The sequence below is a fragment of the Ovis aries genome, chromosome 10 (genome assembly GCF_016772045.2).
Source record: "Ovis aries strain OAR_USU_Benz2616 breed Rambouillet chromosome 10, ARS-UI_Ramb_v3.0, whole genome shotgun sequence".
Taxonomy (NCBI): domain Eukaryota; kingdom Metazoa; phylum Chordata; class Mammalia; order Artiodactyla; family Bovidae; genus Ovis; species Ovis aries.
In genome coordinates, this window is record NC_056063.1 from 32,379,363 (window position 1) to 32,404,896 (window position 25,534).

At 51.3% G+C, this 25,534-nt stretch overlaps 1 protein-coding gene across 1 annotated transcript; it reads right to left on the reverse strand.

Moving 5' to 3' along the window:
* Positions 1–17,241: 17,241 nt before the first annotated feature.
* PDX1 (pancreatic and duodenal homeobox 1) lies at positions 17,242–25,034 on the reverse strand. Its single transcript, XM_027973895.3, has 2 exons — positions 22,774–25,034; positions 17,242–18,667 (listed from the first exon to the last, which is right to left on the reverse strand). The coding sequence occupies exons 1-2, from the start codon at positions 23,183–23,185 to the stop codon at positions 18,222–18,224; spliced, it is 858 nt and encodes a 285-aa protein (XP_027829696.1). The 5' UTR covers positions 23,186–25,034; the 3' UTR covers positions 17,242–18,221.
* Positions 25,035–25,534: the final 500 nt, after the last annotated feature.

Sequence of the window (25,534 nt, forward strand, 5' to 3'; positions counted from 1 at the left end):
CTTTCTCCATGGTCTCTTTGCACTAGAAATTATTGCTTACATTTTTTAATTTAATGGTAACTAGTTTAATTTTATGTTCCATAATTTACTAAGCAGGTTGAGGATATTTTCTTTTCTTTCTTTTTTTTTTTTTTGCATTTCTTTGTGGCCTGCTTGAATCTATTATTTTCTAGTAAACAGATGGAAAAGAAACAGAGTGTTTATGCATCCCAGGCCTTGCACTTGATCCTTTAAATTATTTCATTTAATCTTTGCAAATGAAATAACAAGCTCTGGGAGATGGTGAAGGACAGAGAAGCCTGGTGTGCTGGGGTCGCAAAGAGTTGGACACGATTGAGCGACTGAACAACAACAAATCTTTGCAAAACCCAACGTCTAGCCCTATGAGATAGATTATGATCCAGGCCTTTCTGATGTCAAATGTGTGTGAAAGTGTTAGTTGCTCAGTTGTGTCTGACTCTTTGCAACCCCACCGACTATAGCCCGCCAGACTTCTCTGTCCGTGGGATTTCCCAGGCAAGAATGCTGGAATGGGTTGCCATTCCCTTCTCCAGGAATAGAAGAACCAGGGATCAAACTCAGGTCTCCAGCACTGCAAGCAGATCCTTTACTGTCTGAGCCACCAGGGAAGCCCTTCTGGGTTAAACACCGTGTTATTTAAGCCTCCATTGAGTCTGCTCTTTGAATGGGGCCCACTTTCTAAGTATGAAGGCAAAGGAAGAATCATAAAATGGTACATAATTATCAGAAATATAATTTTCAAAATTTAAAAGCAAGTTAAAAATGACAAAAGTATTTGCTACAAAAATGTCAGTGGATTGTTTTCCTTGATATATACAGAATTCAATGCAAAATAAAAAGAAAAATTCTAGACTGCTAATGAAATATCATCAAATAACTTAATACTTAAAAAAGTCTAATACTCAGAGCTGGTGAGAGAAAGATATGCAGGCACTTCCTATACTAATGATAAACTGTAAATTGATATATCTTTGGCAATTTGGCAATATATTTTAGAAGTCTTAAAATACACTCAAGTTTAGTAATTTCATATCTAGAACTAATCTAAGGAAATAACCAGAGATAGGGAGTTGGAAACAAGTGTTCAATATTAATATTTTGAGCAACTAAATTATGGTATACCCATTCAGTAGAATATTGTATAACCATTAAAGCCACTGTTTTCAGTATTATTTAATGTTTTTTATTTAAGTTTTTAGAGGAATTTTTTTTTTTTCTCATAGCACAAAAGAATTATACAGTATGCTCTTCTGTGTACTTATATATCTAGGCTGAAAAGTGGCCCTCTAAAAGACATCAACAGGCCAAGCTCTGGAAACTGTGACTGTTACCTTGTGTGGCAAAACCCAAACAAGCCAAGAAAATAGACACTGAGATCAAAACCAAACCAAACACCAAAACCCAGAAATCCCACCCCAGATGCAGATATGATTAAATTCAGGACCTTGAAATGGAGAGATTACACTGGATTATTCACATAGGCCCTAAATGCCACTGTCAGTGTCCTTTTCAGAGAGGCAACAGTAGATTCCTCTCTCACGTACACACATGAAGGTGATATGAAGCGGCAGGGAGAGATCTGAGGCTGGTCTGGGAGACGGGATTGATGCAGCTGCAAGCCAAGACCTGCCAGCAGCAGCAGGAAGAAGCGATGATGAGACCGTCACCCACAGTCTCCAGAGTGCAGCTCTGCCCCCATCCTACTCTCAGTCTGGTTTTGGACTCTGGCCTGAAGAACTGTGAGAGAATAAATTTGTTGTTTTAAGCCAGCACATATATGATAGTTTCTTACAGCAGCCACAGGAAACTAATATGGTGGTGTCTCTTCTGCTGTATCACAAGCAACTTGAAATTCAGTGTCATACAGCAGGCACTTTGTTATGTCCATGGATTCTGCGGATCAGGAACCCACATGGGATACAGCAAGAATGGCTTGTGTCCATTCCACAATGTCAGGACCCTCGGGAAGACTTGAGTGGCTGGGGCAGAAATCATCTGGAGGTTGCTTTGTTTTAAATTATTTTTAATTTTATTTTACATTTTTATTTCTTTGGTTGCACCTCTCAGCTTGCAGGATCTTAGATCCCTAACCAGGGATTGAACCTGGGTCACTGCAGTGAAAGTAATGAATCCTAACCCACTGGACTGCTCGGGCCTGAATTCTTTTATTCAGGTATTTGGTGGAGAGGCTGAAAGGAGCCAAAAGTTGGGATCACTGTGGGTGGTTAACCTCTTCCTGTGGCTTGGACCTCCTCCCAGCAAATTTAAAATGTGTGAAAACCACTTTTTCCATTGTGGTGCAGAGCTCTGGAAGTTAGTGATCCAGTGAGCAGGAAGGTGGCTCTGTGGCATATTATGATCTGCCTTCAGAAGTCACTTTAGGGCTTCCCTGGTGTCTCAGCTGGTAAAGAATCCGCCTGCAATGCAGGAGAGCCTAGTTTGATTCCTGGGTCGGGAAGATCCCCTGGAGAAGGGATAGGCTGCCCACTCCAGTATTCTGGCCTGCAGAATTCCATGGACTTTATAGTCCATGGGGTCACAAAGAGTCGGACACGACTGAGCGACCCGCACTCACTCACTTGCAGAAGTCACATAGTGTCATTTTCAGTCCATTGGTTGAAGCACTGACACATTTCTCAAATTGAAGAGGAAGAGAATAAATGTACCTCTCTATGGGAGCAATGTCAAAGCATTTGCGGCCATATTTTCAAGTTAGTTCCGTGCCCACAAACTATTTACATTCTTCATGTGCAAATTCTCTCCTCCTGAAGTTTTGTCTTTCCTATTAAGGCACTGGGTTCAGGCTCGGGTGACGGGCCCCTGATACAAATTAGGTCCTGGTGGATGCTGGACTCCTTGACTTCAGCTCTTTCTTTGGGTTTGGGTCCACTTAATCTGAAAACTGATGAATTAGAGACAAGTTTTCTGTAACTTCTCCCTCAAATAAACCTTATATATTAATATAATCGGGCTTCTCAGGTGCCACTATTGGTAAAGAACTTTCCTGCCAATGCAGGGGATGTGGGTTGGATCCCTGGGTTGAGAAGATCCCCTGGAGGAGGGCATGGTAACCCACTCCAGTATTCTTGCCTGGAGAATCCCAGGACAGAGGAGCCTGGCAGGCTACACTCATAGGGTCTCAAAGAGTCAGACATGTCTGAAGTGACGAAGCATGCATGCGTTAATACAATGGTGGGACAAGTATAGGATAACTGCTATAGATACTCCTGTTCTAAAGTGGAGAAAATAGAAATGCATAGCCATCACTGGTTTATATGAATTAGAGACTGACCCTTCAATCTCTCTCTTTAAAAAAAATCTTAACAGTTTAGTTGTTGAAGAAAACAAGTTTATTTGTCCCATGGAGTAGTCTACACTCTGATTTGCTGATTATATCATCATTAATCATTGTATGATTATATTCATAAATATAAAAATATATTCCCCATTCTGAGATAAATGATAAATGGAAGTATATAACACGTATGAAGAGTTATTCTTTGAAAACATAACTGTATCTCTTAGCCAAAAGTGGGGAATCCAAACAGGCCTCCTGAAATCTCACCAGAAACTATATTAAAGCAGATCAGAGCATAGAAGTGGTAAATAAAGTGAAAAGTGTAAAGAAATCTATGGACCATGTTGGTATCAGGGGAGGGAAAAGAAAGAATCATATGCATTGGGAAATTATAACCTCAACAATGAAAATCCAGTAAGAAGCAAAAGGACTGGATAGGAAGAAGGGAGATGCTAGCTGCACTGAATTCCTTCATGCCTCCGTTCCTATAACGAGCCCTTCCCTATTTGCTAAGCACTGGCCGAGCACGGGACTGTGTGTTGTGTGTCATAGCACTGGTAGAACTACTAGAGGAAAGTCAAAATGGAAGAAGGAAACGCTTGGGAAAGAAACATGGAGACTCTGTACAGTTCCCTGGAAGTTTGTTTGGCTTAGCGTGTTCCAGAATTGCAGGTCAGGAGTGAGATGCACTTGGCTTTCTTGGATGATGGACTCTTGTCAGAGTTGCTATGAGAGGTGTGATATCCACGCCAAGGGGAACAATGGCAGGCTGACTTAACGGCCCCAAGCAAGGCTGGGGGTCCTAGCCTGGAGCCCGCGAGGTATTGCGTTACAAGGTGAAGGGATTGTGGTTAAGGGTCTTGAGATTCGGACCACCATCTGGAGCATCACGAGGGTGTTTATGTGGGGAGAGAGGAGATTTGGGGACAGGTGTGCTGACTGTGGAAGCAGGGGCTAGTGGGGTGGGGGAAGGGGCGGGAACCCAGGAGTGCAGGCAGCCTCCAGAGCTGGAAGGGCTTCCCAGAGGACCACGGCCTCCAGACCTGTGTTTAGACAACAGTTTAGACATCGACCTCTAGAACTGTTAGAGGATAAGTTTGTGTTGCCTAAAGGATGAGATGGTTAGATAGCATCACCGACTCAGTGGACATGAATCTGAGCGAACTCCTGGAGACTGTGATGGACCGGTAAGCCTCCCGGCGTGCTGCAGTCCATAGGGTCGCAAAGAGTCCGACACGGTTTAGCAACTGAACAGCAAAAACAAAAGCCACTAAATTTGTAGTAATTTGACAGCAGCAATACCTTCAAAGCAGCTCTAGAATTCCCCTGTGTCTTTTCTTTCTGGCCTCCAAGATTTGGTCCATTCTCCTCTCTCTGCAGGGAACTTCCTCCCCTCTCCAGCTCACTTCCTTCAAACTCTGTGAAGATTCCCCAGATCCCCCAGGCCTGGTGTCCCCTTCCTCTGTCTTCCTCAAACACTTTGCATAAATCTGTGTTCAGGCACCATCGCACTGTTATAATACACCCTTTCCCTTGTCTGATTCTTGCATTTGATGATGGACTTATTGAAAGTAGGGATCCTATATTTTCTCTTTTTCTACCCCTAGTAGGGACTTACCTATAGCTCAGATGGTAAAGAATCTGCCTGCAATGCGGAGACTTGGCTTCCATCCCTGAGTCAGGAAGATCCCCTGGGGAAAGAAATGGCAACCCACTCCAGTATTCTCACCTGGAGAATTCCATGGACAGAGAAGCCTGGCGGGCTACAGTCCATGGGGTTGCAAAGAGTCGGACATGACTGAGTGAGTAACACAATTGGCACAGGGTCTGATAAATAGTAAGTAGTTCATCCAAGTTTATGGAATAAAAACCAACCATGAAACGGAAAACCACAGTAAGGAATCACACCATAGGAAGCCCATGATAAAGGTGACTCCATCCACAGTCCAGGGATTCTCTGGCAGGGGTCTGACAGGCACAGAAGGGTGGAGCAGTGTCTTCCTGTCCCCACACCCTCCCACCCCTGGAGGCGACCTTCCCTCCCCCAGGCATCTTGATCTTGACCTGTCCAGGCTGCCAGCTTCCTTAGTCTGATGGCTTCCCAAGTGCTGTGCCTCTGGTTGTGGAGGCTTCCACCTCTGAGGATGATGGATGAAGTGGAGAAGGGTTTAGGGCCTCTGAGAACAGTCCCTGCTGCAATGTGATACACTTGTTACACTTTTTGTAGGAGAAGCAGACAATTTAGAAAGGGTTCTTTTAAATCATGTCCACTTCTTCTGGACACAAAAAGTAAGGTTCAAATAAGAAAAAGGTTGAAAAATCATCTGTTATCTCTCTACTCTCAATCATGAATAACAGTAAAAATAAGTATTATTAATGTTAAAATGAGTACCCTATGGTCAAAAATATAAACAAAGCAGAAGACCCTAAAGTAAAATGTAAAAGAATACCCAGTTGCATAACCCAGAGTTAGCTACTTATCACTATTTGGTTATATTTTTAGGAAATGTCTATTTATGTATTTATGTGGCTGTGCCAGGTCTTAATTGTGGCATGAGAACTCTTAGTTGTGGCATGCCTGCATGCTAAGCCGCTTCACTCATGTCTGACTGTGGGCTACACATGGACAGGCTCCTCAGTCCACGGGATTCTCCAGGCCAGAATACTGGAGTGGGTAGCCTTTCCCTTCTCCAAGGGATCTTCCCAACCCAGGGATCAAACCCAGGTCTCCCCATTGCAGGTGGATTCTTTACCAGCTGAGCTATCAGGGAAGCCCATATTAATATAAAGCAACTCAAAGTTCTTAACAACAGTAATATAAGCAAATAACAAAAATTCCACAGATCAGTTAATTTCTCCAAAAATACCCCTTAGTCTTGTTTTCACAAATGGCTAAACCTCTTGTATGGGGGACGTGCTTATAATTGTACATGGGCCATATGGTCTCACAAACCCTCAGATATTTGATATACAGAGTATGAGGTTTGAGGTTAAAGGAATTGATGAGGACTCTTCTAATATGTGTTTGGTTACTCAACAAATACTTGCATTTTTAAATAGTGAAAATAACACAGCTAAAATGAGCTCTTCACCTGCCTTTGCTAATTACTGGCTGAACTAAGACACCTGGAGTCTTGAGTTTCTGGCCCGTTCCTCATCCCTGAGGAAATGACAACAACGTGGCACCCTAAGTGACAGAGCCTGATAAATAAACAGTATGTGTGAAGTGATTTTATTTAACCCCCAAGGTTAAATAATGTTCAAGGTGAAGCCATAGAATTTACCTGTCAATATGGGACTTAGTTGTAACTGTTTTCAAGAATCTGATGTTTGTGGCTGATTTATTTTCTTTAAACATACTTGTGTTTCCAGAATCAGCTACAAGGCTGGCTTTGGAAAAGAAACCTCCTTATTTCCAGGAGAAATTGGTTACAATTTGCAAAACAGGTTGAAAAGTTAACATTTGAAATGGATTTCATATCTGGCTACACAGCTCAGTTGGCAAAGAATCTGCTTGCAGCGCAGGAGACCCGGGTTTGATCCCTGGGTTGGGACGATCCCCTGGAGAAGGAAATGGCAAACCCACTCCAGTATTCTTGCCTGGAGAATCCCACAGACAGAGGAGCCTGGTGGGCTACAATCCATGGGGTCGCATAAGTCAGACATGACTTAGCAACTAAACAACCACCATTTATATGACAAGGGAGAAGATACAGATCCCACAACAAAGCACAGTGAAAACCTTACAAAATTCACTCACGTGTTCCACCCTTTCTATGACTCAACTCCATGCTCAGATTTTGCTCTTGGGGAAAAAAAAAAATTATATATTTACCTTTTCCTTCCCAGCATCTTAACACGGGAAAGAGTTCATAACAGGCCTGTAATTGTAGGACATGAGTCTGAGCAAACTCCGGGAGACAGTGAGGGACAGGGGAGCCTGATATGCTGCGGTCCATGGGTTCGCAGAGTTGGACCTGATTTAGCCAGGGGACAATTGTAGGGCAGACTGACTGATTTTGTGTGTGTGGGTGTGTGTGCTGTACTCTGTACCATGTGGAATCTTAGTTCCCCAGCCGGGGTGGAACCCACACCCCCGGCATTGGAAGCACAGTCTTAACCACTGGACCATCATCGAGGTCCCGAGACTGAGTGATGGATACTCTAGTTAATTTGTATTTTCATCCATTCGTTCAGCAAGTCTGTCCTGAAGACTCTGCGCCTGCCAGGATGCTGTGCTGGGAGCTGGAAGTGCACACGTGTGGCCCCTTGGCTCTCATGAGTCTCTCTAACCACAGTCTTCCTTGCTGAGCATTAGCTGGGAGGCTGAAACCTACATCTCCCAGAAATCTGAGGAGCAACGCCAGTGGGCACAGTTAAGTTTCCACCAGCGAAATGCACTCACGTAGTAACTGGAAGACAGAGAGGGAGGGCAGGAGCCATTCTTCCTGTGATAGTCACGGCTGACCCATCCTGTGAGTGTTTCCGTGGGCACGTTCCACACTCCACCGTTTGGCCATCATCTTCTTGGATGTGGGGCTGCCATGAAGAGGTCAGCAGCCTCCAGACCTGTCCTGACAACCATGGTAAGAAGACCCTGAAGCCAAAAGTCCAGTGAGGGCTTGTCTTTCAGTGGTATTGTGAGTGCTGAGTTACCGTTAGTTTGAAACACTTCAAGTGCTTTCTATTTTCATACTGAATCTTTTCAGATAAAGAAATAGGGTTGCCCTTAAGAAACTCACTCCCTATTTGAGGAGAAGGACCATGCCAGGTAGTGAGGAAGATGGTAAAGGTGTGAATGCAAAGGCACCGTGGGGATAAAGAGTGGGAGCGGGGCCTGGGGAAGCGGTGTCCGAGGCGTCTATTGTGCCGTGAGTGCGCAGTCACTCAGTCGTGTCTGACCCTTTGTGACCCCGTGGACTGTAGTCCGCCAGGCTCCTCTGTCCTTGGGATTCTCCAGGCAGGAATACTGGAGTGGATTGCCATGCCCTCCTCCAGGAGATCTTCCAACTCAGGGATCAAACCCATGTCTCCTGCAGCTCCTGCATTGCAGGCGGATTTTTTTTACCACTGAGTCACTGGGGAAGGGGTGTCCCAGGCATCCATTACTGTACAGCAGACGTAGGGGTCCACGCTGCTCACAAGTTTCCCCATTGACTGGGCTGGGCAGCTCTGCCGACCTCACACGACTGCAGTCACATGGTGACTGGGCTGGGGTTTTTCAGAGGCTCTGCTGAGACACCCCAAGGCCAGGGCTTCTGTCTCCATCTGTCCCAGGGTAACTCCTCTCCAGGCAGCCTCTTTATACAGCCTCATCAGCAAGGTGGCTTCCAAAAGCACATATGCCAGGCCTTCCTCTAGGCCGGAAACTGGCACAGCATCCGTTTTACTGCAGTTTTCTGGTTCAAATCACCGGCCCGGCCCAGCTGGAGTGAGCCGGGACTACACCAAGATACAGAGACAAGAACCCTGCTTCACAGGCGTCACAGAAATGAGCTGCCATAGAGAGACGCTCTGAAAGTGTGGAGAAGTCCATGGAGGACATCCAGTGGTTGATGAGCTAGTGGACTTGACAGAGAACCCAGGGCCTGCTCCAGAGCCCGGCAGAGCTATTACTTGATAAACCTCGGTGTTGGGAAGGGTGGGGGGAAAAGGGAAGGCAGGTGAGCACAGGAAGGGTGAGTCGGTAGCCTTTCCAGTCGGAGGGAAAAGAACGTTGCTTAGAGGCAGCCCTGGGGGTTTGGGACCCACACGAGTACTGATGGACTCAGAGAACCAAGGGGCCTGAGAGTCCAGCCTGAGGGACCTGGACTTGACCTTCAGACTGTGGAGGCCCATAAGAAGCTTTGCATCATGGAGACACGTGCCCGTGTCAGAGGAGCCCTCTGGCCTAAGCCAAGTGCGGGGTGGACGGGGAAGGTGCAGCTTGAGCCAGTGAGACTCCCGCAGCGGGACTGGAGAGGATGGAGGAGGGTGGGGCGGAACCAAGGCGGTGAGGAAGCTGGGGAGGAAAGAGACTTGAGACAATCCTGGAGGGGAGAATGAACAGACCCGATATTCTATGATCTAGATGTGCCTAAGAGGATTTGAGGGGCTTCCCTGGTGGCTCAGTGGTAAAGAATCTGCCTGTCAATGCAGGAGACGCAAGAGACACAGGTTCAATCCCTGGGTCAGGAAGATGCCCTGGAGAAGGAAATGGCAACCCACTCCAGTATTCTCACCTGGAGAATACCATGGACAGAGGAGCCTGGCGGACTACAGTCCATGGGGTCGTAAGAGTCAGACACGACTTAGTGACTAAACCACCACCACCATGAAATACACTGAAGGCCCATTTCCATGCCAGAAAGTAATTTTTACATACGTTATTTAACTCTTACCACAATCCTGTGAGATGGGTATTTCTTCCAATTTACCAGTGAAAAAACAGACTTAAAGATACCCAGTCCATTTGACACACAGTTCAGAAGAGCGACAAACGGTGAAAGCAGAAATAGAAGCCAAGGTTGGGAGACACGTTTAGCTTTTGGCTTTCGAACAGACAAGGCAAACAATACCTTGTACAGTGTTCACGGCCTGATGAAAGTAAGCAAGTTTGTCCAAGCAAACTTCCTTCTTACACTAAATCGCAGCACGAGGGCTATATACAGTAATGAGTACTGTTTTCTTTGGGGGCTTCGCAGAAGGCACCAAGTTATGATGTCAAGTTTTCAATGCAGACTCTTGGTGACAGTGGTGGAGACGTCAAGCTGTCCCCAGTATCCGTGATACCCTTCTTCCTTTAATGCTTCCCCTTCCCGTTTTTAATTAGACAAACGACCACACAGAATGGAGACTATACTTTCCAGCCTGCCACGCACCCACGTGGTTTCATGTAACTGAAGTCCTGTTCATGATGCGTAAGCAGGTGTGCGGTCACTTCCTTGCAGTGTCATTCAAGAAAAGGGGACAGTATTCCTTTTTTACTGTTGCAGACACATTGCTGCACAGCAGCACAGAACAACACAAGTGTGTTACTTCTCAGTTTCTGCAACCAGCAGGTTTCTCTGCTCTGGGTTTCACAAGGGTCAAGGTCAAGTTTCTGGCCAGCTGGGCTCTGCTAGGGAGGCTCTGGGAAGAACTCCGGTTGCTGGCAGAATCCAGGTCCTGTGGTTGCAGTACCGAGGTCACCACTCTCTTGCTGATCTTCACCTGGGGGCAGCCCTTAGCCTCTGGAGGCCTCTGGCCAGCGCTGGCTCGTGGGTCCTGCACCCCAGGGCTGGCCAGAGGCACCTGCCACACATGGAATCTGACACTTCTGCTGCCCCATCTCTTGGAATCCAGCTGGAGAAAGCTCTCTGCTCTTAAGGCTTTGTATGATTAGACTGGGCCCAGCAGATAATCCAGGATTAAGTTAAGGTCCCCAGCTTAACTCCATCTGTAAAGACCCTTTTGTGCTATAACGGAACACAGCCACAGGTTCAAGGGATTATGAAGTGGACATCTCTCAGGGATCAATATTCCACCCATCACAGGGGCCTACCCTTTGTCCTTGTTTCTTTCCTCCTGATGCTTAGAAAGTGGGTGTTGTAGCTGGAGTGCCCTATGGAACCATGAAATGGGGGCAAATTTAGCAGTATCAGAAAGGGAAGTCAGAATAACCTGTGCTGTGCTCAGTCACTTGTCGAGTCTGACTCTTTGTGACCCCGTGGACTGTAGCCCACCGGGCTTCTCTGACCATGGGACTTTTTCCAGACAAAAATACTGGGGCAGATTCCCATGCCTTCCTCTAGGGTATTTTCCCATCCCAGGGATCGAACCTGCACCTCCTGCATTGGCAGTGGATTCTTTACCTACTGAGCCACCTGGGAAGCCTGGGCCCCAGGCAACTCTGGAGCAATATTCCAGTCCTGAATCATCTGTCTCCACACTTCCATGTAGGATAGAAATTAATTTCACTCTTCAACCTCGGATATTTTGGGTTTCCAGTAGTCACAGCCAAACCTAACCACACAATAACATCAAAGGAAATGACTTATTAAGGAGGTCTGGGACAATCGCCTATCCTGGGGAGCCTGGGGGCCCCTAAACAAATTCCCCTCTGTCAAGACACTTTCTTTGGTCATCAGACGATCCCTAAATTAGTTAAAACATATGTGCCTTACACATACTGCTAGGTAACTGGGGCATCAGCACTGTCCGAAGTGTAACTTCAGCGTGACTGGCTTCTGCCTGTATGATAGAGTCGGTGGTTGATTTGTCCTTCTGCCTGGTCATCACCAATGTGGTTTTTCAATACACACACTCTCTTGTGAAGATTCGGGATGGGACCTAGCTCGCCATCAGAGGAGGCTCTGAGGTCCCAGACAAAAGGGCACACATCTGCTTTGTGTCACTTATCACCTCTGAGGTCCACTGAGCAAAGTGCTGTCCTTGCTCAAGTGAGATGTGAATGATTTCAGTTTCTGGAGGAAACACACCAACCACCCATGAATGTACTGTACACACATGATCACCCATGTATGCACTCTACACACATGATTTCATTTAACCCTCAGCAATCACCTGAGAATGGGCTTCTCAAGTGGCTCGGGGGTAAAGAACCCGCCTGCCAATGCAAGAGACATGGGTTCAATCCCTGGGTGGCAAAGATCCCCCAGAGGAGGGAATGGCGACCCACTCCAGTATTCTTGCTGGGAAAATACCATGGGCAGAGGAGCTTAGCGGGCCACAGTCCACAGGGTCAAAAAGAGTTGGACATGACTGAGCATGCATGCAGACTGCAGATCAATCACAGGAGGTGTCACTATCAGTAATTCACAGACAAGCAGACAAGCTCAAAGGGATTAAGTTATTTGCCCTCATTCAGAATTGCCATAAATAGTAGATGCAAAAGGAGAAGTTAAACCCTGAGAAACAGCACTGTTAATCTCTGTATTTCTTCAGATATCCTTCCCTCTCTCCTCCACTGGATCTCAGGACATCGGGCAGCATGAAAGCTGGCTTGCACTTTATAACATCTATGTGTTCTTGTGTCTCCTCATCCAGAGGAGAAATAATCTACTGTACTTTTGGTCTAGCAAATTAGACTTTCAACATTAAATTAAAATAATATATTTGTTTATTGTAATAAATTCAATTGTATTTTCTATTTGTTTTTAAACCTTGAAGCTTATTTTATACCTTTTATTGCATTTCTAGAACTACCAAGGTGGAAATAGTTCCATGTAATATGTCAATTTCAAATTGACAACATTTCCAGACATATCTAGACATGTGAAACTTCTGAATTTTTTAGAGCATGTGTAAATAGGATAAATGATTTTTCAAATTCTCATTCCCTTGGGTGTAAGACTAATTGAGAATTCAGAAATATAATGGATTTCAATTGCTATAAATTAATCACAGCAAAAATACTGTTACAAGTTTATGTGTGTAATTATGACTAGATGTGAGAGTTCAGTGTGTTCTATGATGTAGGTAAGAATCTTGACTGCATTCTGATAATATGGCATATATTTAAGATGTCCAAATGGCAACCCACTCCAGTATTCTTGCCTGGAAAATCCCACAGACGGAGGAGCCGGGTAGGCTACGGTCCATGGGGTCGCAAAGAGTCGGACACGACTGAGTGACTTCACATCACATCATGTTCTGCATTTAGGGAAAGACTCTAAGCAACTCTACTGAAAAGTGAATTATAGGTTCTTCCCCAGCAAGCCAGTGGTTGATTCCATGCTCATAATGCAGGAGGCCTGGGCTCCATCCCTGGTCAGGGAATTAAGATTCTGCATACCACATGATGCGGCCAAAAAAATAAAGACTACAAAAGTGATGGCATTTCACTTATAAGGAAAAATAATTTTAACTTAAAAAGAAATAAAATTTGATTACACCTATTCTCTTTCATGATATATAAACACAGCACAGTTTAATAAGGGAACTTGGCATTGATAGGTAATCACTAGGTAATCCACAAGACCCATATCAGTCACTCTCACTCTTAAAACAGCTACTGGTAGCCACTATTTGTAGAGCCTCACCTCTTTTTCCTACTAGGAGTCAACCGCAGATCACGTCTGTGGCTCAAGCCATCCTCCGGTGGTGGTAATTTCCTGAAAGCTGGCTGCCAGCTGAGAGGCTCCATCACTCCCAGGAAGCCCTTCTGCTTGCTGCTGCACTGCCTCAGTGTCCCGTTAGGTTCCTTGCTCCCACATCTAGCTTGTCAGAAGGGCTTTGAGTAAAATTTGATTAGTGTCAACTCAGTATTTCCCTCTTCTGACTCTTCAAAGTACTGGATTTTCAGGATGGTTTCTCCGTCTATGAAGTATGAAAGACTCAGTTGTGAACTTTTTTCTTAGAAAGAAAAACAATTTCAATTCCTTAGGCAATTGTGCAACACTTGAGCCATCAGCCAGCTTCTACTCAAGTCCCCAACATGTGTTCTTCCGAAGACTGATTTTCCTGCCAGAAAACACTGTGTCAGCACACAGAATTGACACAATTACCTGAAGGGCCAGTTTGCATCAGAAGCAATGTCATCAGGCTGTCCTGGGTGGGGGAAAAAGTGTATAGGAAGGTGTCCCTGGTCCCTACACACACACTGATCAGTGCCACCACTGCAAACCCCCGTGAGACACATCCTAAACACATGCACACACATGCACACAGGCCAACAGACAAACCGAGAAATGAAGATGGACGCTCACCCTAAGGCATAGGCACGCCGACATGGAAACAGATCTGGAGAGAAAGAAAAGAAGGAAAAGAATGGGAATGAAAGAACAAAGGCAAAGGGCACTGCAATAGATTTCACCTCAGCGAATGCACTGAACAGAATTAGCGGAAGGAGAGCAGACGGAGAGAGTGACAGCGCTGGCCTGAGGGTCAAGATTAACCTGGGAAATCAACACAGCCTTTGTTGTGCAAAGGGGGAAACTGGAGGAACCCGAGTGACTCCTATTTACCGCGATAATCAATCCAACCTGCGTGACTGGGAGGGACATCAGGAAAGGTGACCCCGCTTTCCAAAGCTGGGTGCGTTCAGGGCAAGCACTGCAGGCTTATGGAGGTGCCGGCCCAGAGGAGGCGCCCAGTCAAGAGCCCGTTTAGGCGCCAGGCCCGGATCTGAGGGGGCAAGCGAATTACAGATGCCGCACCCCGAAATCACCTCGGTTTCATATGTGGTTACCGCGTGGTATGAACTTGGCTTTCAATGTGAGAACTTCTTGGTGAAACCGTTAGCAAATCTACAGGAAGGAACAATACCGCAAGAGAAAAGGGGATTTTGAGCACTGTGGCCGGTACTCTGAGATCGCGATGCTCCGCACCGGGAGGCCCGGGGTTCCCCGCGGCTCGCGCCCTCCATGGCTGCTGGTGGCGGCGGTGTGGCGCGGGGCTCGCGCGGGGTCTCCAGAATGCGGGAGGGCAGCTGCGGCTGAGCCTGGACGCTGCCGCGGCTCCACGATCGTACCTCACGGCGGACGGCAGATTCCGGGCGGAGAGGTGGGCTCCGCGGCCCCGCGCTGATGCCCTGCGCCGGGCGGCGGGCGTGGATGCGCGGGCCGGCCTCCTCTCCCTCCGCGCCGGGCCGCTGTCCGGGCGCCCCGGCTCCGAGTGTCCACCGCGAGGACGAGCGCGCCGCGCCCAGGAGCGGAGGGAGGCCGCTGGCCCCACCGGGGAGGTAGGTACCGCGGTCACCGTGGGTCCCGGCGCCCGGCGGTCCCTTGAGCCCCGGCCGGCTTTTTCCGGGCTCCAGGGAGGGCCCGTCGTCGTTCAGGCCTCCTCACCCGGGGGACCTGGGCCGCGCGGGGGTTCGTCTGGCAGCTCCGGGCGCCCTCGGCCGGAGGTTCGCGTCCGCCAGCCCACGGCCGAGGGCGGCCACGCGGACTGGGAGCGCACGTCCAGCCGCACGCGGGTCTGGGACCTGGGCGGCCGGGGGTGCCGGACCGCGCGCCCCATCCGGTCAGGTGAGGCCCCGCGTGGCTCCGACAGAGCTCTTCCCCTCCTCGCTGTCTTCCAGGCCACCTGACGAGTCGGGCCCGCCCTCCGCCGCCTCCCTGGATCTCCTAGGGCTCCTGGGGGGCCGGCCTCCACTGGCAGCAGCATCTCCTCTCGGCCTCCCCCATCCCTGTGCGCCGAACAGCAATAAACTTGAAGGACACCACCTCATTTCATTCTCGCGTTGAGCCCATATTCCAGAATGTTAGTCGCCCAGTCATGTCCGACTCTTTGCGACCCCGACCCCATGGACTGTTGTCTGCCAGGCTCCTCTGTCCATGGAATTTTCCAGACCAGAATACTGGAGTGGGTTGCCATGCCCTCCTGCAGAGGATTTTTCTGACCCACGGATCGAACCCGGGTCTCCTGCATTGTAGGCAGATTCTTTACCGTCTGGGAAGACAGAGGAACCGGAGAACTCAGGGATTTGCCTCCGGGCCCGCGTAGCTAAAGGGATAGAAGGTGATTGGAGCCCAGGGAGGCGGAACTAAAGCCGGGCTTCTCGTGCGCGGAGGCGCCGGCCCCGCTAAGCTGGAGGCCGCAGGCAGGCCGGAGGCAGACTGCGCTCTCCACTCCAAAGCCCGCCCCGGCGGCCCGGGCTTCTCCTTGGGATGCGGAACCCTGGAATCCCGAGTCCCCGCCGGAAACCTCAACATCTCCTTGGTCTTCGAGCTCAAATCCCCTTACCTCCACCAACTGGGAGGCCGAGCTCCAGAGGGTCCTCTCTCCGTAGTATCTCCTCCCCAGAATCAGCTCCCCCGGTGTCCGGCGAAGGCAGCTGCCGGGTCAGGGATGCTGCGGGCAGTCTAAGTGTACCTACGAGGCGGGGCGGCGTCAAACTAGGACGCGCGCAGTAAAGGCCACTGGGCACGTGACCAAGAGGGGCTCTGTCGAAGGAGAAAGGCTGTGGGGACAAGCAAAGAGCTGCAGCCGCAGTTCCCCAGAAAACGACCGCGGTTGTAAAACAACTATTTTACAGGATAACAATTTTCTAGATACTGAATTAAGCGCGTTGCTTGTGTTCTTTGGTGTAAACTTCACAGCTCTGTGAGGTGCGTCCACGTTTCAGATCAAGAAGCCCAGGAACGGGGAAGTGGAGTCATTTTATCAGAGTCACAGCCGGTGTTTGAGGGACCCCAGGTCTGAACCCAGAGGTGCTGGACTCCCGAGCCCAGGCAGGTGCACAGAGGCTGCAGGGTGAGGGCACTGGCTGCCTTGTGAGGTGTCTCACTGATGAGGAAGAGCTCCTTTCTGATCCACAGAACCTGCTTCTCTTTGGACATTGTGACTCGATTTCTCTCAGAAAAACAAAAAGCAAACAACCCAAGGACAACAAAACAGCAAAACAAGCAGAGGCAAAAACCACCAACGAAACAAACCTTTCGTCTTTTTGCTAAAGAAAATATCATTGACTCTTGGGCGTGAGTCCATGTCTCAGGACAGACCGGTGGGAGCGCTGGGGAGGTGCCTTCAGGCGCACAGCTGGGCCAGCCACCCGTCCAAGGGTCGTGGGGAGGACAGGGTGTCTGGAGATCGGGAGCCCACAGAACTGTGGCCTGTGTGCCCCCAACACAAGCCTCCTGGCCCCCCAGCCCGACTGCCAGCTCTGGGCGTTTCTCTGAGGGCCTGGGTGCCAGCGGTGCAGAGAGGCAGCTCTGACACTGTACCTATTCATGGACAGCCCCCCATCTCCAAACCCCCCATCTCTGGGGCCTAAGAAATTAATTCATCTTCAGAAGTGACTCCTAACTTTAAAATAAAACAAATCCAAAAATCCACCCGCTGATAGGCTTTCTCAACCTCATAACCCAAAGGTGATGTCTTAATTACTGACTTTTCTCTGGGTAGTGCCAGAGAAAATATGCTGTTTTAATTTTTTTTAAATGAACTGGAATCATTGCTCCACAAAACGGGTTTGATACAAAGCAAGGGGAATCAGTCGATCTCTTTCCAATTATCTGTATTTATTCATCGTTTCCCACAAACATCACTTGAACACAAGACCCAGACCCTGAAACAACCAACTGACCTGGAAACCAAAGACCTGTTTGTAAAGAACTGTGAGGTAATTCAAAAACTTTAAATAAAAATAGCCATTTCCACGTCCCCCCACCCCAAGCTCCCCAACCACATAAGGATGTGGAAATCACGCTCCTTAGTTTCCAAGGTGAGTCAGGCCCCCCTGCTTACCTCCACAGTCTTCCCTGCCAGGAGACCAGGAACTAAACGTACACCCACATATCTCTGGCAGCAATTGATCAGGGGGCCTCTTTCTCCCCCAAACCTCCAGGTCCCTCCCACCTCACCAACAGGGCGGAGTGAATGTTGGAACAATGGGGTTACCCCTACCCCCTAGCCCTGCTGCTGCCCAGTGACCCCTGCAAGGTGGTCTCTTCTTCAGAGAAAAGAAGTGGAGGCCTAAGGATGTGCAGTGAGGTGTCTGGTTCTGATGGAAAGATTGAAAGAGAAGAGGAGGAAGAGGAATTATTCTATTCCACGAGCATCCATTTCACTAGGTCTTTGAAACCTCGGATGTTTCCTTTCAATTATTTCTACAGTAAAGGCAGAGAGACCTTTAGAGTAAAAATGGCTCTGTTTCCGGGCGGATGAAGGGGCTCCAGCCGGCTCGCCTGCTTGTGTTGGGGCAAGGTTCCTATCTGTATAGTTTTTATGGTCTTTTTGAAGAGTTGGCTTCTCTAAAAAGAGGTTCAACAGCCCAGACGTTGCCAGTCCCAGCAGTTTCACACGAAGGGGCCCCGGACTTTACAGAGAAAGTCTCTTCTCCACGGGGAGGGGGACAGCGTCTCCCCACGGCTTCCCAGTGGGCACGGGCGCCTCACAGCCCCCCGGGTTCTCCCCTGCAGCCTGGGCCGGTGGTCACACCCGGGGTCCTGGGTCCGCTCCTCCCGCCTGCGCGAGTCTCTCACCGAGATTCTTGCGGTCGCAGGGGCGCGACACTGGAAGGCTGCGGCGATGCGCTAAGGCCTGGCGGCAGGCGGCCCTCTCGGGCGGCGGCGGGGCCCGCGGGCGGCACGGCACCGCCGGGGGGCGGCGGGGGCGGCAGCGCCAGCAGCTCCTCGCCGGAGGTCACCGCGCAGTCCTGCTCGGGCTCCGCGTCCCCGCCGCCCGCCGCCGGGGGCCCGCAGCTGCGCTTCTTGTCCTCCTCCTTCTTCCACTTCATGCGGCGGTTTTGGAACCAGATCTTAATGTGCCTCTCGGTCAGGTTCAGCATGACGGCCAGCTCCACGCGGCGCGGCCTGGAGATGTACTTGTTGAATAGGAACTCCTTCTCCAGCTCCAGCAGCTGCGCGCGGGTGTAGGCGGTGCGTGTCCGCTTGTTCTCCTCCGGCTCTGCTGCGTAGGCACCGCCTGCGGGCGACACCGCACGTGAATGTGGGCCCTCCTCCCCCCCCGACCCCTGGCTCCTCCCGCCTGCTCCCACCCTTGCAGCTCGATCCTTCGGCCCTGGCCCTTTCCCAGCCGCTCTGGCCGCTGAGGTCCAACCAACTATCCATAAGTACAGTCTGGGGCTCAAAGGCCTTCCCCAGTAAGGCTGTCTTTTCTTGGAGGTCCTTTATCTGCCCGTGGCTCTAACAACCAGTGGTTCTAGAATCACGCTGTTGGGTTGATGCTCATTAAAATGCACATAGTGAAAAAGTGGAAGTGTTAGTGGCAGAGTCCTGTCCCACAGACAGGCTACTGTCCCACAGACAGTAGCCCGCCAGGCTGCTCTATTCACGGAGTTTCCCAGGTTAGAATACTGGAGTGGGTCGCTGTTCCCTTCTCCAAGGGATCTTCCCTTCCCGACCCAGGGATCAAGCCTGGGTCTCCCGCACTGCAGGCAGATTCTTTACTGTCTGAGCTCCCAGGGAAGCCCAAAATGCACGTAATAAGAATCTAAACCAACTGGATTCCACAAAGGCAAAAAATGTCTTTAAATAAGGACTTAAAACTTTTCTGATGATGACTTGTAGTAAGAAATGTATTTCAAATCATCACTCAGTTCACATACTGATATAAACTGACATATAAAATATCTAGGGCACTAAACCAAACTTTACCACATATGATGCTAATTTTCCCTATGGCTTACTGGCTTGTGCTTAGTCGTGTCGACTCTGTGTGACCCCATGGCCTGGGGCCCACCAGTTTCCTCTGTCCATGAGGATTCTCCAGGTAAGAATACTGGAGTGGGTTGCCATGCCCTCCTCCAGGGGATCTTCCCAACCCAGAGATCAAACCCAGGTCTCCCACATTTCGGGCATATTCTGGAGTTTACTAGTTCATTAAAAAATAATAATAATAAAGAGGTCTCAACACAGTAAATTAATTTCACCAACAAATGGATGCAACCTTCAGTTGGAAAGACCTTGAGCTAATAAGAATCCGGAGGTTATGACATGTATTGTTGTATCTCATATCATATATCTCTATAGAGTTATGTTGTTGTGATCAGCACCAACTCAAGAGCTGGTAGATTCTCTGCAGCTGTCGTTCTGACCTCAGCTGGGTCCCTGCCCTGGACCAGAAGGGGAGCCATTCTGAGCCCGAGGGACGGTCACTGTCAGCCCCAGCCTCTGCATCCAGGGCCTGAAATACTGGCAGAGATGAGAGGAGAGGCTCCCTGAGAGGGGAGGCTCACGCCTGACCCCCCTACCGGGGAGCTGGGTACCCCATTGGGGAGGTGTCAGTGGTGGGTGGTCGAGGAACCCAGGCCAAAGAAGTAACAGCCAGGCCCATCCTAGTGGATTAGTGCCGCTTGCGAGGCTGCGAGCCTCCAGGCCCTAATATTTTCCTTTCTGGATGAGACACCAGCTGCGCCCGGGCTGTGGACTCTGGGGCAGTCGGTTCCCCCAGAACACCAGGAACAGGTCAAAATCATCGTTTCCTTCGTAGAGCAGACATTTCTCCTATGCCTGTACGCTAGAGTTGAAAAGCTAGTGTGTGTGTTTGCTAGGAGGGTTAACCACCCTGCACAACCTGCTGGGGTTTTCCCCCAGACTGAAAGGGGGTGCCCAGAAGCCAAGGCGGAGGCTCAGGTCTGAGTCAGCGGAGTCCTGCTTGTTGGGGACATCTCAGAATCTTAACACTTCAAGCCTTTCTTGGTTTTCGAGAGAAATGAGGGAGCCATTTTGATGTATGGCAGAGACCAGCACAATATTGTAAAGCAATTATTCTCCAATTTAAAAAATATATTTTTAAAGAACATCTAAAAAGTTCCTTCAGAGTCCGTAAATTCAACCTGCAATCTTGCAGGGTTGGCCCGTTTTCACCAGCCGCACCACAGTGCTCTGAGAGGCCTCAAAGGAAGGGCCCACTAACTCAGGGGCCCTGGTGCAGGATGGGCTTCCCGCAGTCGCTCCACAATAAAGAATCGCCTGCCAGTGATGAGGGGTCGACCCCTGGGTTGGGAGGATACCCTGCGTGAGGACATGGCTACCCACTCCAGTATTCTTGCCTGGAGAATCCCACAGACAGAGGAGCCTGCGGGCTACAGCCCATGTGGTTGCAGAGTCGGACACGACTGAGTGAGTGAATGTGAAGGTGTTGGATGGAGGCTGCTGGTGGTCAGAAAAGGGAAGAGGTCAGTTTGTACCTTTCTGTGATGCGTAGGAGGGGTGGGGTGGTATTTAGGGGCAAGCCCATCAGTGAGGTGGATGTAGTTCATTTTTTAGGTTGAGGGTTTTGGAAGTTCATATTGTTATGAATAATCGTACCCGATTGATGTGTGAATAAAAGCCCTTCGGGTCACTTCTTCCTCCCCAGGGGCGTGAAGCCCCTCTAGGAGCGGCCAGGCAAGGGTCACAGACCTTGAATTTGGGTTCCTTCAGAGTTTCCAGGGAGGACTGAGCTGGTGCAGCAGCATTCTGGCTGGAGGAGGGCCCTCCCCCAGGTTGGAGGGCCCACTGGCACAGGTCTCTCTGACCCTGGTCCTCTAATCCAGGAATGTCACCTCTCCAGAGCTCCCCCCATCACCCCTGCTGCTATCTTGCCTTCAGGTTTTACACTGTGGCCCCTTCCGTCCACAGGAGTCCAGGAGGTGGGGAAGTTACCCCACCTCAGAAAGTCTTTTTCAGAACCTCCCTCGAATTTTTCCTGAGGAAGCGGAGGAGGAGGACCAGGAATTGGAGAAACGCGTCCCCAGTGCGCCAGGCGGCTCTTGGACCTCCCGTCCAGGTCCAGGCTCGCCGGCCTCCCGCCTCCCAAGAACCTTGCATTTCCCAAGGCTCCGAGGCCTTTGGCGGCAACTTCTTAAGGGCAGGATAAGGGTCTGTCCCGGGTTTGGTTGGCGCGGGGGAAGATCGCAGCCTGAGTTTGGTCTCTGTCCTGCCTCAGGACTTGCCTGAGACCCCACGGAACCTTCGGGAGAAAGGTTGAGAGAGGCGAGCCCCGGGGACCCTGGGCAAACCCGGATCCCCCAAAGACCCGCCTGGCTTCGCCAGCTCACAGTCAGGCAGGCCAGTCAGGCCGGGCAGACTAGGGGCCGAGGATTCCCGGGGTGGGGGCACCTGCAGCCTCGCCCCGCGACTCCCGACTGTTAGCTGGGAGGAGGAGAAAAGTCCATGGCTTGCAGAGCAGGTGAGCCTGGAAGGGGCTTCCGCACGGAAGCGGTCACGCGGTGCCGGCGGTGCAGGCCGCGCGGCCGGAACTCGCCGCCGGGTCGGGCCTGGAAGGGACCTGGGGGCGCCTCCGGGCCGACTTTCCGGTACTGGCCAGCGCGAGGGACCTCCCGAGCCGCCTGTGCCAGGAGGGCATCTCCCTCCTCAAACTGCCTTGCTGGGAAGCAGCCTGTGTTCAAAAGCGGGCTTCCCCTTGCCTCTCCAGCGGGGGTGAGTGGCCAGTCCCCGGCCTTGCGGCGAGCCCCCTCCCGGCCCAGCCCCGGCCTCTGGATACCTCTGCACGCTTGGGTATAGTTTTCCTTCCTTGCTTCTCTCCACCTACTAGGTGTCCCTGAGATGGTCTGGCTTGCTTCACAGAAGCCGCTAGTAAGGGGGTGTGGGGGTGTGGAATTCAGAGCGAGAAGGAAGCCGGGGCTCTGAAGCCGGGGTCCGGAGCATCCCAGAGCCCCGCTCGGTTCCCTCGACGGCACTGAGGAGTCCTGGGCTGGGGGGCGGGGAGAGGCCCGCTGGACGAGGATTGGAAGGTCCGAAGCCTTGAACTCGGCCAGACCTAGGCTGTTGGGAAGCGCGGGCTCCTGGAGTTCAGCGGACAGGGGAGGAAGGGGTTTAAACTCCCAGGAAGAGCGCTGAGTAGAAAGGCCGCTCCAGATTGAGCCAGGAAAAACAACAACAGCAAAAACACTCTTCTGTGCGATATGGCCTTGTTAGCGCCCCTATGGTTTAGTGCGACTCTAGGTTATCCGGGGTTGGGGGCTGGGGTCACAGACCGAGAGAGGGTCCTGGGAATCGCTTGGAGAGAGGGGCAGTCGAACGGAGAGCGGGGTGAGGACAGAGCGGCTGGGGGGCCAGACTCACCTGCCCACTGGCCTTTCCACGCATGAGCCTTCGTAGACTTCATCCACGGGAAAGGCAGCTGGACGCGGCCGGGCTCTTCCAGGGCTCCCGGCTCGGCTCCATCCTGGAAGGGCCCGGCTGGCGGGTGGGCGAGCGCGAGCTGAGCCGGGAGGTGGTGGTGGAGGTGCGCCATCGCTGGGTCGTCGGCGAGCGGAGGCACCTCGTATGGGGAGATGTCCGGGGGGCTGCCCTGCTCCAGCGCGCCCAGGGCTCCGGGGAACGGCGGCGGCGGCGGCGGCGGCGGCGGGGGCTGGCGGCCCATGTACAGGCACGCAGGGGGGCTGGCGCTGAAGTCTGGCGCCGGGCCCCGCTGGAACGCGCAGGGGTCCTTGTACAGCTGTGTGGCCGCGTAGTACTGCTCCTCGCGGTTCATGGCTGCCGCCTGGGCTTGGGGACCCAGGAGAACGAGCTGGGGCCGGGGACTTGGAGCCGCGCGGCTCTGGCACTCCGGGCGCCACCCCTGCAGCTTTGACAGCTCGGCGCGGCTCGCGGAGGGCACCCGGGGCCGGCGGGACGGGCGGGCGGCCGCCGCGCCATAGGCTCCGCTGTGCCCCACGTGGCTCTGCCTGAGGCCATTATTGGCCTGGCCGGCGGCCTTAAGAAGCCAGATCCAGGTCCCCACGAGCCCCCTGAAGTTTCCGTTTCTCCCTCGGCTCGGTTTCCTGCACACACTTGAAAGAACAGTGCCAAAGTGGGGCCGGAATGAACATTCAAAGTGGGGCAGGAACTTCTATTCGTTTATAGAAATATATTTCATCACCAACAGTCTTTTTCCTTGTATGTTTCATACTGTACATATTAGTTCATTGATATAGTTTACAAGTATATACATATATGGAGGTTGTAAACAGACTTTAAAAATATTGTTAGGGAATATGGTCCAAAAAAATGCACAGACCTCAGCCCTGCAGGTCGGAAGCCGTTGGTTCTATTTTGGTTGTGCAATTTGTACACGCTCATGAGTGATGTCCGTGAGGTTACGCATAAAGATCCAGGATTCGAAGTGTGTTTTTGCCTATGGTTGTGCTCTGGGGATTTCTGGAGTGTAAACTATAACTTCAGAAACATTCACAATGGCTTAAAAAACTTTAGTTGAAAGGCACTATTAATTTTTGATTTGGGGGAACTGAGGCTCATTTGGTCAACTCAGAATGCAGGTTCCTACTGGGGTAAGGGGGAAACGAAGTTGCAGCCCCTCTCCTGTCTGGCTGGGGGAGGTGGCTGGCACCCTGTTTCCAGATCTGCTAGTCCCCCAGGAATCCCGAGACCTGGTGGGAGTTGGGCTGCTGCAGAGAGTCGACTCCTGGGTCGGATGGAGACAAGGTACGCCCGGGAGAGGAGTGCTCAGAGCACTCCGGGGTCCTCGCTGAATAGAGACGCTTTTGCAAAACCAGTGGTGCTCACGGACTATCTCGAGGTCGCATTGGCACCAAACCTTGGACCCACGCCACCGACCCCTTCGCCCTGGGCATTCTGAGCGTCCTGAAGAAATGAATGCAGTCTTCCAACCCCCAGGCGGGTTTTAGAAACCCTGGACCCCTTTGCAGAGAAGCCTGGGCAAGAGAGAGCGTGGACCACCAAGGAACCAGCAAGAGAAAATCACTGCACTGACTTTCCTAAACTGCAGACTGCGTCCAATCCTTTACCAGGTTTGACCAGATTTTAACAGACTGGTGGAAAACACACTGGTTAGGCAGTGCGTGCGCTACCCCGAAATATGCCTCGTTTTCATTAAAAAGCAAAACCTAGTTAGGGATCTGAACTTCTCGGCAGATTCCTTCTGCGGTGAGATGTTGGTGCGGGCGTCATCTGTGCTGGGATGAGTAAGCGCTGGGCACCGAGGGATCTGCCCGAGGGTGGGCACGCGCGCCGCTCCGGGGCCCTCCGAGCGCCCCTCTCACCGAAGCGGCGTCTGAGAGCGGCGGGCGGCGGGGGGCAGTTCTGGCGATTTCTTCAGGGAAAAGGGCCACCTGCAGTCCGAGGGAGCCGGGGAACGAAAGGCCGTGGGACCCGCGCCCCTAATCTCTCCGCGCCCCCGTCAATGAATCCATTGTTCCCGGCGTCCGCGGAGGACCCGCTATCGCCGGCCGCGAGCGACCACATCGATCCGGAGGGCAGGGCCGGAGGGGTGACCGGGCCGCCGCGTGTTGACCCTCGGAGATAATCGGCTCGGTCGCCGCGGGTTGACTTGGCGACGTGGTTATGAGCAGACTGCAGCACCGCTTGGGACAAAGATCGGGCACCTTTCCCCTCCCCCTCCTCCTCTCGCTCGCCCCTCCGCAGCCCCCCTACTCCGCACGGCAGCCCCCGCCTCCCTCTCAGCTGCAGCCCGCCTCCCCCGGCCCTTTCCCTCTACCCCTCTCCTCTCCCCAACGTGTTTACTTTGCACTTCTCGTCTAATTGCACATTTCTGTAAATTGGCCTCCATTTCGATGCTTCATTTGCTCCCATTTAATATTTTTGCTCGGTCCTGCAGAAAGGAAAGGGGCACTCAGCAGAAAGCCAACCCGCTCCCTGCGCTCGCTGGCAGAATCCGGGAATCCGAGGGGCCAGGACCACCGCCGCCAAAGGTGGAGAGGGGGCGGTGGAGGGGGCTGAAGGTGGGCCGTCTGCACCTTCCCGCTCCCACAGTAAGCGTTTTCTGCTGCTGCTGCTGCTGGTGGCTGCCCAAAGAAGCGGCCTGGGAACCCGAGGTCAGACGGCCGTTTGTTGTTGTTATTAG

Bases quoted from the DNA above. Each gene is read 5' to 3' on its own strand.
- PDX1 (XM_027973895.3), bottom strand. From the start codon at position 23,185: ATGAACCGCGAGGAGCAGTACTACGCGGCCACACAGCTGTACAAGGAC. The intron at 18,668-22,773 runs GTGAGTCTGGCC...TGTCGCCCGCAG, and splicing joins GTGGAAAGGCCAGTGGGCAG to GCGGTGCCTACGCAGCAGAG.